Genomic DNA, 14,597 nt, shown 5'->3' with positions numbered 1-14,597 from the left:
AACCCGTGGCAATTGTTCCTCCATTTAATAATATATCTGTAGGAGAAAATTCAAGACTACCTAGACAATAATGTGATGTATTTTTTTTTTTTTTTGTCTTTCTTTCAAGACGGGGAAACACCAAGTAGATCATACTTGAAAGCTTACAAATTGTCATTTAAGTTATCTTTTTTTTTCTTCGACAAGCATTTTGGTTTTCACTCTTTTTATTTTTTTATTGAAAGTTTTAGACATATTTAAATAAACAACATCAGCAGCAACCGACAGTTATGAGAACATTATGGGAAAACATATGATGGATCCAGGGACTTAAAAGTGTCACATCATATTTGGAGAGCGGGATTTTCACCGTGAGATGAAGGTAAAACATTTTATTGTTCAATTATACAAACAAAAATATTTGCTGCTTACTATAGAAGATTATTAGACTATTGTGGGATAATCCGATGCCGTTGCTAAGCCATTTGAACAAAAAACAACAACCAACAACAACGTTTCTCGTGTCTATTTTCATTGTACGACACGACTTTTGAGATAATACTTTCCTTCTAACAAGTGGTTTTATATGAACTAAACATATATGTTGAGTGAACTTACATCAACGCAATTCTTATACATTTATGTCACTAAAATCTGATTCAATAATCTTCTTTTTTTTAAATTTTAGTTATTGAAAGCATCAAACATTAGAAAAGAATACCATTACAAATACAACTGTAATTAAATCTTCATTTTAAATAGCGGTAAGGGGAATAGTTTTATCAACAGATCATCGCACACGCTGTGGGACAGTGGTGACTCAGCATAACACCGCTTCTTACAGGCATGAGAAATCAGTACAGAACGGACTAATGCAACTAATCGGAGGGTGCGCTTTACATATTGTTTTGCATAATCATATAGATAGGCTACTGCACCTGCGACAGTGAGTTGCATGACATTATATATATATATATATATATATATATATATATATTTATATTTATACACCAAAGCGACCGTATCGCTAGCTCTCCGTTGGGCTTCGATGAGAGCACGTGGAGCCGCACAACCGAGGTAAACAAAGGCCGTATTACCCTCACTATAAGACGCCTAGCATTAATTTCAGGGGTGTTTGCTGGAAACCTCGCCTCCGTGCGTTATAACAAAATCAAGTGGGAAACATGATATTCGGTGGGAGAATACAGCGTTTTGCACGAGAAATTAAATTCTGAGAGAGGATGTCTTCCCAAGTATGTGTCTATTATGCTTCATTCAGAGTATTTGTAATGACAGGAGAAACCAATGAACAACTATTTCACGAGTTGGAATTCAAGCATTTTACTTCGAACACTGCCCGAATGCATCTGACCCTTAACCATACTTACAGTTTGAGTGTATATATTCGTATTCCTTTGCAGTTATAAGAATAATTTTCATTAATTGTTATGTTTATGTCTAATATCTTCCAAAATAGATGTAGAAGTCAGAAGATCATTTCAGCAACGTGTGCATGATTTCCATAAGCACCTTTCCATAGTTTGGTTATCGAATAACACCTGATTAACATCCGTACATACTATTTGGGATTTAATAAATACATCCATTTTGATTTGGAACGAAAATACTAATGCGAGTTCGTCTGCGAGTCGGAAAATTTAAATAATCCATGCTAAGTGACATACATTGTATTTTACCAAATCAAGAGTTTATTGATACCAATTATTGTATATTTTTTCTGTTATTTCACCATGTCACATCACAGTGTTCATCACCTTTAACGCACAACCTCTTGCAGCGAATATCACAGGGTTTTATTGACTGTTTTGTATCAGGTTTGGGTATATGTTAAAAAAGAAAAACAAAACAATGGCAATACACTCCCATCAAGAATATTTATTCGATGCATGAATACAAACGTGATTAAACAATGATATTTAACCCTAAACAGTTTTACAAAGATTCCAATTTTCTAAAGTCTCCTCCCGGCACGCCAAGCACAGATTTGCGTTTTATGTACAGTCTTTTCACACGCTTGTTTTCTGGGTTTCTATGGTGATTTCTCCTCACAAGATGCTTCTTCGGTACACCTAAACTGAGTAGCAATTTGCGAAACTCCTTGTAACCCGTTGGTCTTTTTGACCCGGAAGAAGGGTCTAGAGTGTGATAACGAATCAGCTTCGTGAGGTTTGAATCTTTTAACACGTTTCCGTTTGGCAACACAATTTCCAGATTACCCGCCACTGTTAAGTGACCCATGTCAATTTTATGTTTGAGAAATAGAAACAGAGACATTAGTTTTCCTATAGTTCTTTTAGAACTAATGTTTTTGAGAAGATGATCGGGAACTCGCAACAAAAAGTCATTGTTGTTTAAGGGTTGGTTTTCATCTCGACCATCCCTTGTCGATGTGTTGTCGTCCTCCGATTCATTCGCTGTCTGAGGAGGTGCCGGTGTCCGATGATTTTGATTCGCTATCCGATTGGCTGTCATCTTCTTCTTCTTCTGTTCTTCTTCCTGTTCGGACATCAGTCTCTGGTAGGTATCCCTTGTCAGAAGAATCATCGGCTTGCTCATCGTGAAGGGTTGAGAGGTAGGATCGATAGGATCTTATGCAAATGGGTAGAATCGAATGATGCGTGATTAACAACTCCCGTTTGACGCGTCGGCCGATCGTCTTGCTGGCCAAGATACGAATGTACTTCTTGTGTCGCGACAGTCGTATTTTATCCTCTTCCGGTAAGTGTATGTTTCCTCTCAGAATGTTAAATATCAGAGTAATCACTGCCATAAACTGGTCGCCCGACGCGTGTTTCAACAAAGCTTTTCTTTGTCCGGCATTAGCTTGGTTCAACATCAGAAGAAAAGTCACGTGTTTTTCTAGTAGCTCACTCATGTTGAGATGGTCGATCACAAATGTTCCAGCGTGCGTCGACCGATGTCGTTTTATAGCATTTTTGTTTGGTCTAACCTTTCTTGTTGACTTTGGGGCTCGTCCACCATGTGGATATAGCTACAGTGAGGAGAGAGTCGGAAATGTTCGGTCATCGGATCATCTTCTGGTATCCAACGATGAACGCGTAGCTTGCACTTGAAACAGTAGGCTTTATCAGATTGCCCAGTGTATATAAATCCGGCCTTAGCCATGGATGTTGGTGACTGCTTCATCTGCAGTGGCCACTTGTCAAAAGTCTTTAGTCTGTCACTAAACTTTTGTCCATACACCTCAGTACAGAGGTCTGCTTTGGCGCAGTCTGGAACTACGTCGTCAAATCTTCCACATACATCCATAATGACGACGACGACGACGAGAAAGGTCTGCTCGCTTCGAGGGTTGAAAGTGAAATGTTGGAACCCCGGTGCAAAATCACCTTTTTTTTTGCTGTTGTTGTTTAGTAACATCACTGGGGCAAGTACACCGTACACACTTCATCGGGAAATATTCCAGTGCGCAAACGACCATACTGCGGATCAGCATAAGGCGAAACATCCAAAACGAGATACCCATATTTTTTTCCCCCAACGGCATCTTGAAAGGATTCCGCAAAATATTTTGCCTGTCCCGGAAATATTTGCGATGCCAAGATTTTGTATTCGTGCGCCGAACGCGGGTTGGATAGCAGAACGAAGTAATGGGTGTTCAGAGACATGGTTCTGTTGCATTCTCCTTTGGGATAGGCGGATTGTTGTATGTTGATGACCGAAATCCCCAGATGATGCGAAAGCGTGGTGTAAAGATGTAAAAACAACTGATTTTTGCAAACTTGCTGCATGAAGTCATCTGTCACGAGAAGACATCGTTTGCCCGACTCTGACGAGTAAGATTTTAGCTCGTCTTCTGTAGGTAGTGAATCTTGAAATCGAATATTTGGAATGGTTCTTTCCATGTCATTGTAGACATCTTGCCAGACGGCGTAACAGTAAATAATCAGGTTGGGTGGCGGATCAAACGTGGTATCGGCTTGTTTTAAGAGTCGAGCGGTCCAAAACGTTTTTCCGCTCGAAGTTCCACCTAACACTGATATGGTAGCTGGTGTGTGAAAAGGTATCAGGCACTTCTTTTCTTCCATGTTATCTCTACCGCTGTCGACCTCGGAACTGATCTGAATGACTACCGGTCAAAGTTATTTATACACAACAAAGATATGATTGGAATTGAACTACTTTTTATTTTTTTATTTTTTTACAAGCACGGTAATATTTTTAAAAATCAATACAAGGAGTGCTCACATGAGTGCAGTATTTGAAGTAGTTACAAATGAAGCTAGTGACAAAGGCGTCATTCCATTGTAATTCATTGACATCAAACTGATGGACAATCTGGTTCAATCTTAAATGATCTTTAAATATACAAAGTAAAAAATACAAGCAGTAAAACCCACAGCCCTTGGAATCTGTAGATTGTAACTGTTGAATATTGCGAGTGTAAGAACCGACGTAGGACTTTAAATAATGATCGAATACAACGTCAACCGGTTCTGCCAAACTGTCAAACAGTTCTGCTCTGTTGTTTCCTCGGAGATACATAGCAATCCAGTGGCGACCTTTGTTTTGTCTAACATCCGTATTGACGATGAGACCGACTCCCTTTTTCAGCAAAGAAGGGGAGAGCACGGGTAAAGTATCTTTTGCATAAACGCCTAACACGTATCTCTGTAAGCTCGAGTCGCACTGTATGGCGCACATCAACTGAGAAGCCTTCATCGCCTCGCTTACTTGACGAACACGTTGCGGGCTCGGTCGATTTCGATGAGGGAATTCCTCTGAGTCAAGACGACGCAACTGAGAGGATTGATCAGTGCCGATTTAAATTCCAGTTCCAACCTGACGGTGCCTGATTTCACCAGGTTGGGGTACTCCGAATCTTCGCACATCTTGTCCAGGTCGAAGACGAACAAGGCGCTCCCCAAGAGAAAGTCGCTTCTGGTGATGGCGTTTCCTTCGTCCTTCTTCCAGAGATCCATGCCGTCGAGCATGTTGACGTAAGACTCGACATCGTCCGCCTCCGTGGGTTGACTGGGCACACTGACGCCGTCGACGTACAGGGTCACTTTTTTAAGCATGGAGGACTTGAAATTAAAGGGGTTTCCGGCATACGACCCGTTCAAACTGGCGCTCTCCACCAGTCCCACGATGTATCTGTTGGCCACCGGGTTGGACACGTTGTCGATGGAGTGCGTCTGCTGGCTGGTGGGGATGCTGGTGACCTTGACCTCGGTTTTGGTGTACGGGTAGAGGGCGTTGGACTTTTCGAAGAGTTCGTTGTGAGCCAAGATCAGGGCGGGGTTTACTTTGACTTTGCACACCTGCAGGTAGGCGTCCAAGATCTGAACTTTGAATTCGTGGTCGATCACGCTGCTCATCAAGCAGAATTTAGGATCCGATCTGTACATCTTCAATGTCAGGTCTACCTCGTTCAGCAGGTAACGGTTAACGTCGAAGATATCTTCGTAGATGGGTCCCGACATGGTCAGTACTTTGCTGTCCGCTATGTAGGAGGCTCTCGACGACATTCCGCCGTTGATAGATCCGGTGACGTTGCTGCTCTCCAGGTCAGAGTTTTGTTCGGCTACGTCCTTGTAGAACAGCTGCGTGGTCAACTGGGTGCTCTTGGCCTCGTGTCCATACTCCAACAGGGTCTTCATCATACTTTTGTAAGCGTAATGGTTGTTGGTGGAAGACACCAGCTGATTCTGCAGGTAGACCGTCACTTGAGAAAAAAGCGACTGTAAAAACAAATTCACGGGGGCCACGTTTTCATCTTCTGCCAAAGCCGTACCGTCCGTTTGAGTGACTTTGACTTTGAGGTGTAGACGGGTGCGCTTCAAATCGACGTAGTCGCCTCCGGAATTGGACACGTGAAATTCCAAAGGCGTGGAATCGTTGATTTGGCTCAAAGGGCGAACGTTGACGAAGTAATGTTTCTGAACGCTAGTCTGATAAGGGGGTAGAGTGAAGAGGTTCAAAGTTTCTGGCACCAGCTCTTCGAATTCTTTATCATTCAACAGAGCCATGATTACTTTTAACTAAAGATATCGTCTTCTTTCACCGGGGTACACTTGAGCACTTTTGCCGTCTTGGAAGGTGTGGCGTTGATGTTGTCAGTTCGACGAATTTTCTTCGTAGTGACGCATTTGACTCCTGCCTTTCGTTTTAAAGCCTTCACCCTCTTGCCTTGAGCCTCTGCCCTGTCAACCTCGCTCTGGGATTCGGAAGTCATTTGAACGACCATCTTAGATGCATCTGACCGTTGCGCTGTTTGTGCTGCTGCTGCTGCTGCTGCTGCTGCTGTCGGTCGATGGGGTTGGATCACCATCCTTTGTAATTTCCCGTTGACTAGTCTAGACGACCGCTTTTTGTCAAAGTAATGTTTAAACTTGGCGTAGTCGGGAAAGTACAGCGGACGGGAAGACGAATCCATGGTCACAATACTCCTACTACTCCACGAAAGGATAACGTCTCAAATGAAGTGTGGCGTAGGTCTCCTCCGTTAAGAATGAAGGCATGGAGGTATTTGCCGACTTTAAATACAACTCGATATTGTCGGTTTCTTTCAATTTGATACGAATGTTAAATTCGGTACCAAAAGTGTACGAGGGTCCCTGTCTCAGATCGATGCGTCTCAATAAGGCCAGTTGAGTTTCCCCCACCAACGAACTGTCGCCTAAGTTGCATAACACGTCCACGTAGGGGTCACCACCGGCGATATTTGTCCGATTCAGCTTTCCAAAATTGAGCTCGACCAAAGACACCGTCCAGAATCCGTCGAAGGTTAACCTTTGATTTAATTTGACGCGGAAGTGATAAGGAGAATTCTCCGGAAAGGCTGTCGTTTTGGAATCGGTGCTTTTCAGAAAGATGTACTTTTCCATTGTGTATTTTTTTATATTTTTATTTTAGAGGTCTTTCAGTTCGCTCTCTTCTACGTAGGAATCAAAAGACGAAGGCCAGCCGAGCCAACGTACGAGAGCGTAGGTTTTCCCTTTCACTTTTTTTCTCTTCAGAATTTTCTCCACCTGCCACAAGACATCCGCAGCTTTGTCGACCTTCTGCAGTTCGCTCGCGTAAAAGCTGCCTTCCAGGGGTTCGTCGTGAAAATCTTTCAGCTTGTACTGAGGGAAGGTTTGTTTCTTGTAACGTTGGGCCACTTTAAACAGTTCTTCCGTCCACTTGAGATCGAGTTCCTTGCTGAAAGGTTTCCTGAGGTATGAGATGCGAACCAGGTCGCCCAATTTAAATAAGTATTTCTTGATGACGGGTTTGACTTTTCTCAGAGGTTCCAGATAGACGTGATTCCACACTTTCACTTCGTTGGTTTTATCGACATCTGCCGGAGAGAGACGTGGTAGAGACGAATGTAGGGTATGATTATAATTGGATACTAAATCCGCCAGAACGTCCAGATAATGTTTGGTGTTATTGTGGGTCATGTATCTGGTGATCAGCGATTTCAGTGTTCTGTTGAAACGTTCCACGTAATTACTTTTGATGTTTTCGTTGCGAGCTATGGTGAGTTTTATCTTTTGTTTTTGTAAAAACATCTTGAACGCGCCCTTAAATTCGCTTCCACCATCTACTCTCACTTTCTCGGGACGTCGCTGCTCGAGGATTTGTTTGAAAGCTTTCAAGACGGTTTCTGGTTTCTTATCGTTTAACGGAAGGGCGAATGCAAAGCGGCTCAATATGTCGATGGCCACCAGCAAGTATCTCACACCATCGTTCCACTTCGTAAACCTAGACAGGTCGGCCAAATCCACGTCAAACATTTCGTGGATAGAATTCACTCTGACTTTCATTCGTTTGAAACGGTATCTGACGGGTTTGTGTAAACTGTAAGCATCTTGATTGTTGACAAACCGTCTGACACCCCTCGCTGGAACTTTCAATTGACCTTTCAACACCTTTTTGAGTTTACCCGGACCCCAAAACGCCCCCGGATTTCTGGGAGTGAAATAATAATCTTCCAGTACTTTGTCAGAAGTTATCTCTCTCGAGCTCATCGTGTAATGATAGAATATAAAGGATGATGTTTCGTTTTATATCATTGTCATCTATGCGTGTCTGAAGATGAAAAACAAAACAAAACAAATTTTCGACATTGATTTTTATTTTCAATATCATACTTAAAATAAACAAACAAACATTACGCTCGAGAAAACATCTCACCATTCGGCTGTCAAAAGGTTATTTTTCTAAAAAATGTACATTCACATTCTTTTGTCTAACTTTAACATTTTCTCGACCCGTTCTTTCAATCCCTCCTTCCATTGAGACGTTTTAAATTGAGAGTCACGATAGTCTTTGCATCGATACGGGACCAAGTTAAAGTCCCTCACATCTCGAAAACTCGGGTCTTCTAGCAGCAGTTTTCTCCAGCTTTCGTGCACCTCTCCATCGTCTACGTCGGATAATGTCATGTTAAAGTATTTCTCCACCAGTTGTTGTTCAGACATGTTGCAGGTGTGGTCCCGTTCACCTTCCGCATCGAACATGCACCCGAAACACAGTTCACGAGACAGTCGTTTGATTATCTTGGTGACTTGAATACAGTAGCATAAAGTCAACAGGTTTTCCACGAGTTTCATCTTCTCCGCCATAGCGACCTCGTCCGCGGACAGTGCCCAGCGAGATTTCTTGATGATGACTCGCTTCGTGACGTTGAATTCGTCTTCAAACTTGCGCTTGGCATCCTTCACGCATTCGTCTCGACTTGGAAACCATTCGTGAGATTGACGAATGACTGCCTCGTTTAGGGTGTGCGGCATTTTCACGACCTGCTTCCAGCAATAGAAAGTAGATTTGTCTTTTCTTCCCACTCTGTTTAAAGATAGAATGACTGAATTTAGAATTTCTGCGACAGCTCTTTGATATTTATTTATTTTATTCTTTAAAAACCAAAAAGTAACAAATACCAGCATTAACAAATTAAAAGGCAATATCTATGTCGAGTGAATACTAAAACTATGATTAACAACTTAAAAGAAATTAGCTATGTTAATTGTAAATCAAAATGGAGTGAACACTAACCTTGTTTCCATGATACAGTAACCGTGTTTTTTCTGACACAACTCGAGTCTCTGAAGGTACAGGATGAAATGCGTGTGATTTAAGCGCAATGACGAGCATGACACTATTCTATTATTTCAAATTCATTGGTTGGTTGGTTAGTTTGTTGATCACGTGTTCATGAAAACCTTTGATGATTGGATCTACATGAAAAAAACATTTCATTGGTTGTTGAGTGGGTGTTTATGTAGTATATTTATGGGTTGAATACTATTCAAACTCTCTCTGATAACCTTTCTGTTATCTCTTGTTCATAATACATTCGACAAAGAAAGACAAACACGCATGAAAAGAACACATTATTCTTTTATTCTAACTTTTATTCACACTGAGTAACAGACATATTATTTATTTACATTATATCAAATCAATTCACTGACTATGCATTGTTTCATCAATTTATGATACGTAAATGAATACTTTCATGATCTCATCATATGATCGCAATCAATTTGGCCTCCAATCGTTCCTTCCTACTGGAAGTTAAAAAATGTCTGTTCAAGTCATCAACATTCTCATAAGGCAGGTTTTGAATGTCCAGGAAGTCAACTCCAGTAGAATTCTTTTGTGTCCTCGCCTCTTCGAGGATGTTGCCATGGGACACAGCTTCTAAAGCATCGTCAAAGTACATCATCGCACGTTCATCCGGCTCCATCATCAAACACTGATGATTGCGTTGCGATGGGTGATTTATCTCACACCCATAACAATTACTATTGCACAATTCATTCACTTTGACACATAGGCGGTCCAAGTAAAGCTTTTCAAGGACCATTTCAAATTGTTCTCTGTTTGATCGAAGATTATGATTTGGTTCGGGAATACTCACTTCCCGGACGCTAATAGTGAAAGGTCCTGTTAATATATCCGCTGATGTGCTATTCCGTTGACGATGAGTTCTCAGGGTTCTCTCCAAAGATCGACATCCAGCAAGATAAGCAGCAAGGAGAGATCGTCTCGATTGTGCCCCATCTCGGATAAGTTCTCCTCTTCCCCCTCTCACCCTGTAGTGGTAGGAAGTTGCTCGTCCACTCATCCTGTTTATAGAAAAAAACATTTTTTTAAATATTTTTTTTTTTAAACTTTATATCCTGGACATTTTTTTTTTCTGTATGAGTTTTGATTTTTTTTATCAAACATATTTTGTTACTCTCAAACATATTTCTAGTGTTTTATTTTATTTGTTTGTTTTTTGTTTGTTTTTTCTTTTGATAAAATCTATTTTCAGTTTTATGTCAAACCAATTTTTTTAAGTGTTGATGTCAAACCTATTTTGTTTCTGCCATTTTTTTTCTAGCTTTCATTACTAACTGTTTTTAAATTTTTTATTTCACAACATATTTTTCCGAAAGTATTTTTAAAAACAACAAAAATGAAATGTGTTTACTACCTTTCACGTGTCGAGGAACACTCCAGAGGTTTCATCATTTCGTGGATGTGGTCATTGTTTGCTAGACGATCTCATTTTTTTTTTTTTTCTAGGAATGGTGAATGTTAGTTACAAAGTTCTAAGTAGGGTTGAATCCATAGGGTCGAGATTCGATGCCATCTGCCAGCAAGTATCGCTTATCATCTTGAGGAGTTAAACCCAATTTGGTCACTTTGACTGTCAAGAGTGTGTTATGAATGGATCGAATTTGATGAAATGTTGCCATGTTTTGTTGGTGTTTAAAAAGACAATCTTTAAACATCCGGTGACGCAGATGGTTTCGGACAAAAGCTTTCTGCACACCTTTAGCAGTGCGTTTCTCTACCCTTTCACCGGGAGTTTTGTCAAAAATAAAACTATAGTTTTTGGGACGAAGTCCGACAAACTCTCTGATGGTTTTGCCACCCACTTCATCTTTCATCAAACCGATGACTTTGTGTCTTTCCATGGAATGAAGTGGGTGGTCTACAGGATAGTTTGAGGTGTCAAAGAGGTGGGTGTTAGCTGACATAAAGTCTTGAGGATCGCGGACAGGAGTACCCACGGGGGACCAGATTTGATAAAACAAGCTATCCGTGTCTGTCATGAGGACCCTGACATTGTCACTATCGTATTCCTTCAACATGACATTGTAGTGAAAGTCATAAAGAAGTCTTTTTGCGTGTTCCAAAACGGTGAAGCCAACGGCGACGGGTTGGTTCAAAGTCACAGACACCTTTTCCATGCTTACCACGACCAAATTTTCCGAAAAGATGTTTACACTTTTGAAATTGGGTTTTGATGAAAACCGTCGCAGTCTTTCCTCGGTCGCAATTAATTCAATTTGTTTGTAATTTCTTACATTTTGCAACTGTTTCCCATACACGGCATTCGAGAGCAGTTTAAACAAATCTTTCGAAAAGTCATCCGTGGCTTCTTTTCGTTTCTGAGTGTTAAAGTCAATGTAGGGCTTCATCCATTTGGACTGAGTAAATTTCAAAACTTTGTGTACTTTTTTCAGTTTCAAACCCAATTGTAAATATTGCTGCAAAGTAGCAAAGTAAATGATATAATTTTCTTTGTCTTTCAATGTGCCAAAAAGTTTGGTTCCCGTGGCTTTCACCCCTTTGATACCAAGCTCTGCGAGCAATTCTCTATGATAGGGGGACATATCTTCAAAGGGAATGCTTTCTTTGGTGGGAGCGAGGGGCAGAGACTGATGGACAGAATGAAGGTGACGTTGATATTCCAAATCACACTCTACAATGTAACCCACGCTACCTTCGGGGTCGAGTTGCAACCAATCAATAGACTCTATTTCCGTTTCGTCTACCCAGTCAAAATGACCTTGAGGTAAAGGACAACTCATGGCTGCACCATACAAATTGTTAATGTCAAAGTACATCAGGTGAGATTCGGGTTTGGAGGGGTCGAAATCGGACATGTGTTTGTTATTGGCTTGAGCGTGGCGATGATTGATACTCGCCACGCCTCCTCTCACTGCGTTTGAGACAAAGTTATACATATCTGGATCAGTCATAAGATCTAAGCTCACCCCCGTCATCAAAAGACAAGCATCCATGGCCATCCCCGGGAGAGTAAAGTACTGACACGGGTCCAATCTGTAGTAGCTCAGACACATGTCACGGAATGCTTCGAACACATCGGTCAAAATCAAAGTGTCTACGGCAACGTACATTTCCATGAACTGTCTCACCGATGTAATTTTGAAAGTCTCCCAAATGTGACGGGCGAAGGCATAGTCTCGTTCAGAAATGGTGTCTTCCGATAAGGAAGAATAAAAGTCGTCACGACTCGGAAATTCTGTTCGATCTAATTTTTCAAAACTATCCACATACTCATAAAAGTAGGGTAACTTTCGAGTCAGCAATGCCACATGTTCGGGAAAGTTCTTTGCCAAATAGACAAATTCTTCTTCTCCTTTGCTTCTCAAATTGTTGGCCAAATTTTGTAAGCTGGTGTTTAAAAATTTGAAACTGTCCAAGAAACGAAGTTGGTCTATTTGAAACATGATGAAGTGTTCCGAATTTTGACCTATGCACGTCAACTTTCGATCGGCAAACAGTTCTGCTGCTTGAAGAATCAAATGATTGTCATACCTCGAAGCATTATGACAAATGACATTGACAAATTTGGCTTCGTTGTAGTTGACGTTGCAGTAATTATGACACAGACCCCTGACTCGACCCGTCAAATGATCGTGATCGATGTGTCGCTCATTCTTCTGTACTTTCTCCCCGCAAAGATAGCAATGGGTTTCCGAAACAAAAGCTAACTTTTCCTCATCTGTTAATGTCATGGACACGGGATGATTTAAGATGTCCATGATTTGATCGTAATCCTCCAAAAGATGCGTCATGAAATGCTCTGAAGCCCGTTCCCCGCTATAGGTTCTCAATGGAAACGAGTACATGTCGGGTTCCCGACATACAATTTGATAACTGTAACCGCATGGAATGTGCTCATGGACGTGGTGGTGACTTCCTCTCCTCCCCGGTGTCTCATTATGTTCTAAAGGTGACAACACGGATTCAAAATCGCAGTAGATCACAAAGGGGACTTTGACTGTTTTGGCATAGTGGCCCAACCCAAATGTTCGAAAAGCTTTGTTTGGTTCAGGCATTTTAATTCGCTGTGCTTTGTGATAACAGTAGGGGGTATGCCTTTGTAGTCTGTCTTCAGCGGTGAAAGACCACAAACATTTTCGACAAATGAATTTGCTGTGACAGTCTCCGGTTTTTCTGATCAAAGCTGGCAAACTTGAGATCAGAACATAATGAGACAGCGGGGTTCGTCTTCCTCCTCTACTTCTTGAGTTAACAGGAGGAGATCGATGTGACGCTCTTTGGGTACTTCGGAAGTTACTGAACTGATTCGTAATGGAAAGATGACATGCTGTTGGTTCTCATCTTCGTCAAAACCATAGACATTGATACTTACATTGTTTGTTTTTTCAAATTTTGAAATATGACTGAGACTCATAGGAAATTCACACCCTTTCAAATCTAACTCGTGTAGTTTGTCCTTGTAGTGACTCACTTGTTCTCTGACCAGTTGAGACTGAACGGGGAACAGATGAGCCAAAACGCAATAGGCAAAACAGAGGTTGTCGTCCACATTTTTAATGTCTAACAGGCAGTGTTTTTTCTCTAACGAAGGGGGGAGGGGAAGATATGAACTTCCGCGAAAGGGTTGAAATTTGACCACGGATAATTTCACGCTCAACACAGTTTCAAAGTTTAAGTTTGAACTATCTCCTTCGTAATTGTCCATTAGTTTCATGATTGTATTTATGACTTCAGTGTACAACGCATCCAAATCATCAGCTTGGGTGGCTGGAGACATTTTGGTTCTAAAGTAAGGCTCACTAAATGTAGTCAGACCATCAGAGTTTGTTTTGCTGAATCTAAATTGGGTACAAAGTCCCCACTTGATACTATGTTTTGTTTCAATTTCTGTTTTCAAGTGATGAATCATGTCAGGTTGAATTTTCACAAAATAATAGTAGGGATCATTTCCCTCTTGGCCCTGAGGAATAAAATCAAATTCCCTGACATTTTCATTTATTGCTTGTCTGGAACATGACTGTTGATTATCTACATTAGTTTTCCTACGTTTAGCTGCCGCCCCTCCACCACTTTGTTGATTTGAATGGGTTTGTCTCCTGTGTTTAGTGAGATCTTTCACAGATGGGAAAGTGGTCGAACATGTATGACAAGTAAAAGTAAAGGTAGAAGTAGAAGTAGAAGTAGATGGTTGTGGATCTTTGTGTTGACTTTTTATGTGTCTTTGTAAGTTGTCACTACGGTTGAATGATTTGGAACATATTTGACAATCAAAATGTTTGGAAGCTGGGCCACAATTTCTCTGATGTCTAACAATGTTCTGTTTGTTGCTGTAGGAATTTTGACAAAACTCACATGTATACACAGGTGTTGTAAATGGGGTAGACATTATTTTGTTTTTACATAAAGTCTAGCAAACAATGTTCTTGGAATACTTTTTATCTTTCTGAAATAAATAATAAAAAATAAATAAAAATAGATTGGTATGTCTGTGTAGACTAATGAAGACAACATGATGATTTCACAATTATAATACATCCTCAGATAATGTTTTTACA

The 14,597-nt window shown here is 40.9% G+C and overlaps 2 protein-coding genes across 2 annotated transcripts in view; both read right to left on the bottom strand.

Moving 5' to 3' along the window:
• LOC139445771 (uncharacterized) overlaps positions 1-14,597 on the bottom strand; it is a 107,030-nt gene that overhangs the window by 57,339 nt on the left and 35,094 nt on the right. The gene's annotated exons all lie outside the window — the stretch shown is intronic.
• Positions 4,692-5,993, bottom strand: LOC139446511 (uncharacterized protein F54H12.2-like). The gene has a single exon (XM_071227817.1). The coding sequence runs from the start codon at positions 5,991-5,993 to the stop codon at positions 4,692-4,694; it is 1,302 nt and encodes a 433-aa protein (XP_071083918.1).

Source organism: Haliotis cracherodii, unplaced genomic scaffold (genome assembly GCF_022045235.1).
Source record: "Haliotis cracherodii isolate W230 unplaced genomic scaffold, xgHalCrac1.p SCAF_6, whole genome shotgun sequence".
NCBI lineage: Eukaryota > Metazoa > Mollusca > Gastropoda > Lepetellida > Haliotidae > Haliotis > Haliotis cracherodii.
This window is presented reverse-complemented; position numbering and strand designations above follow the sequence as displayed.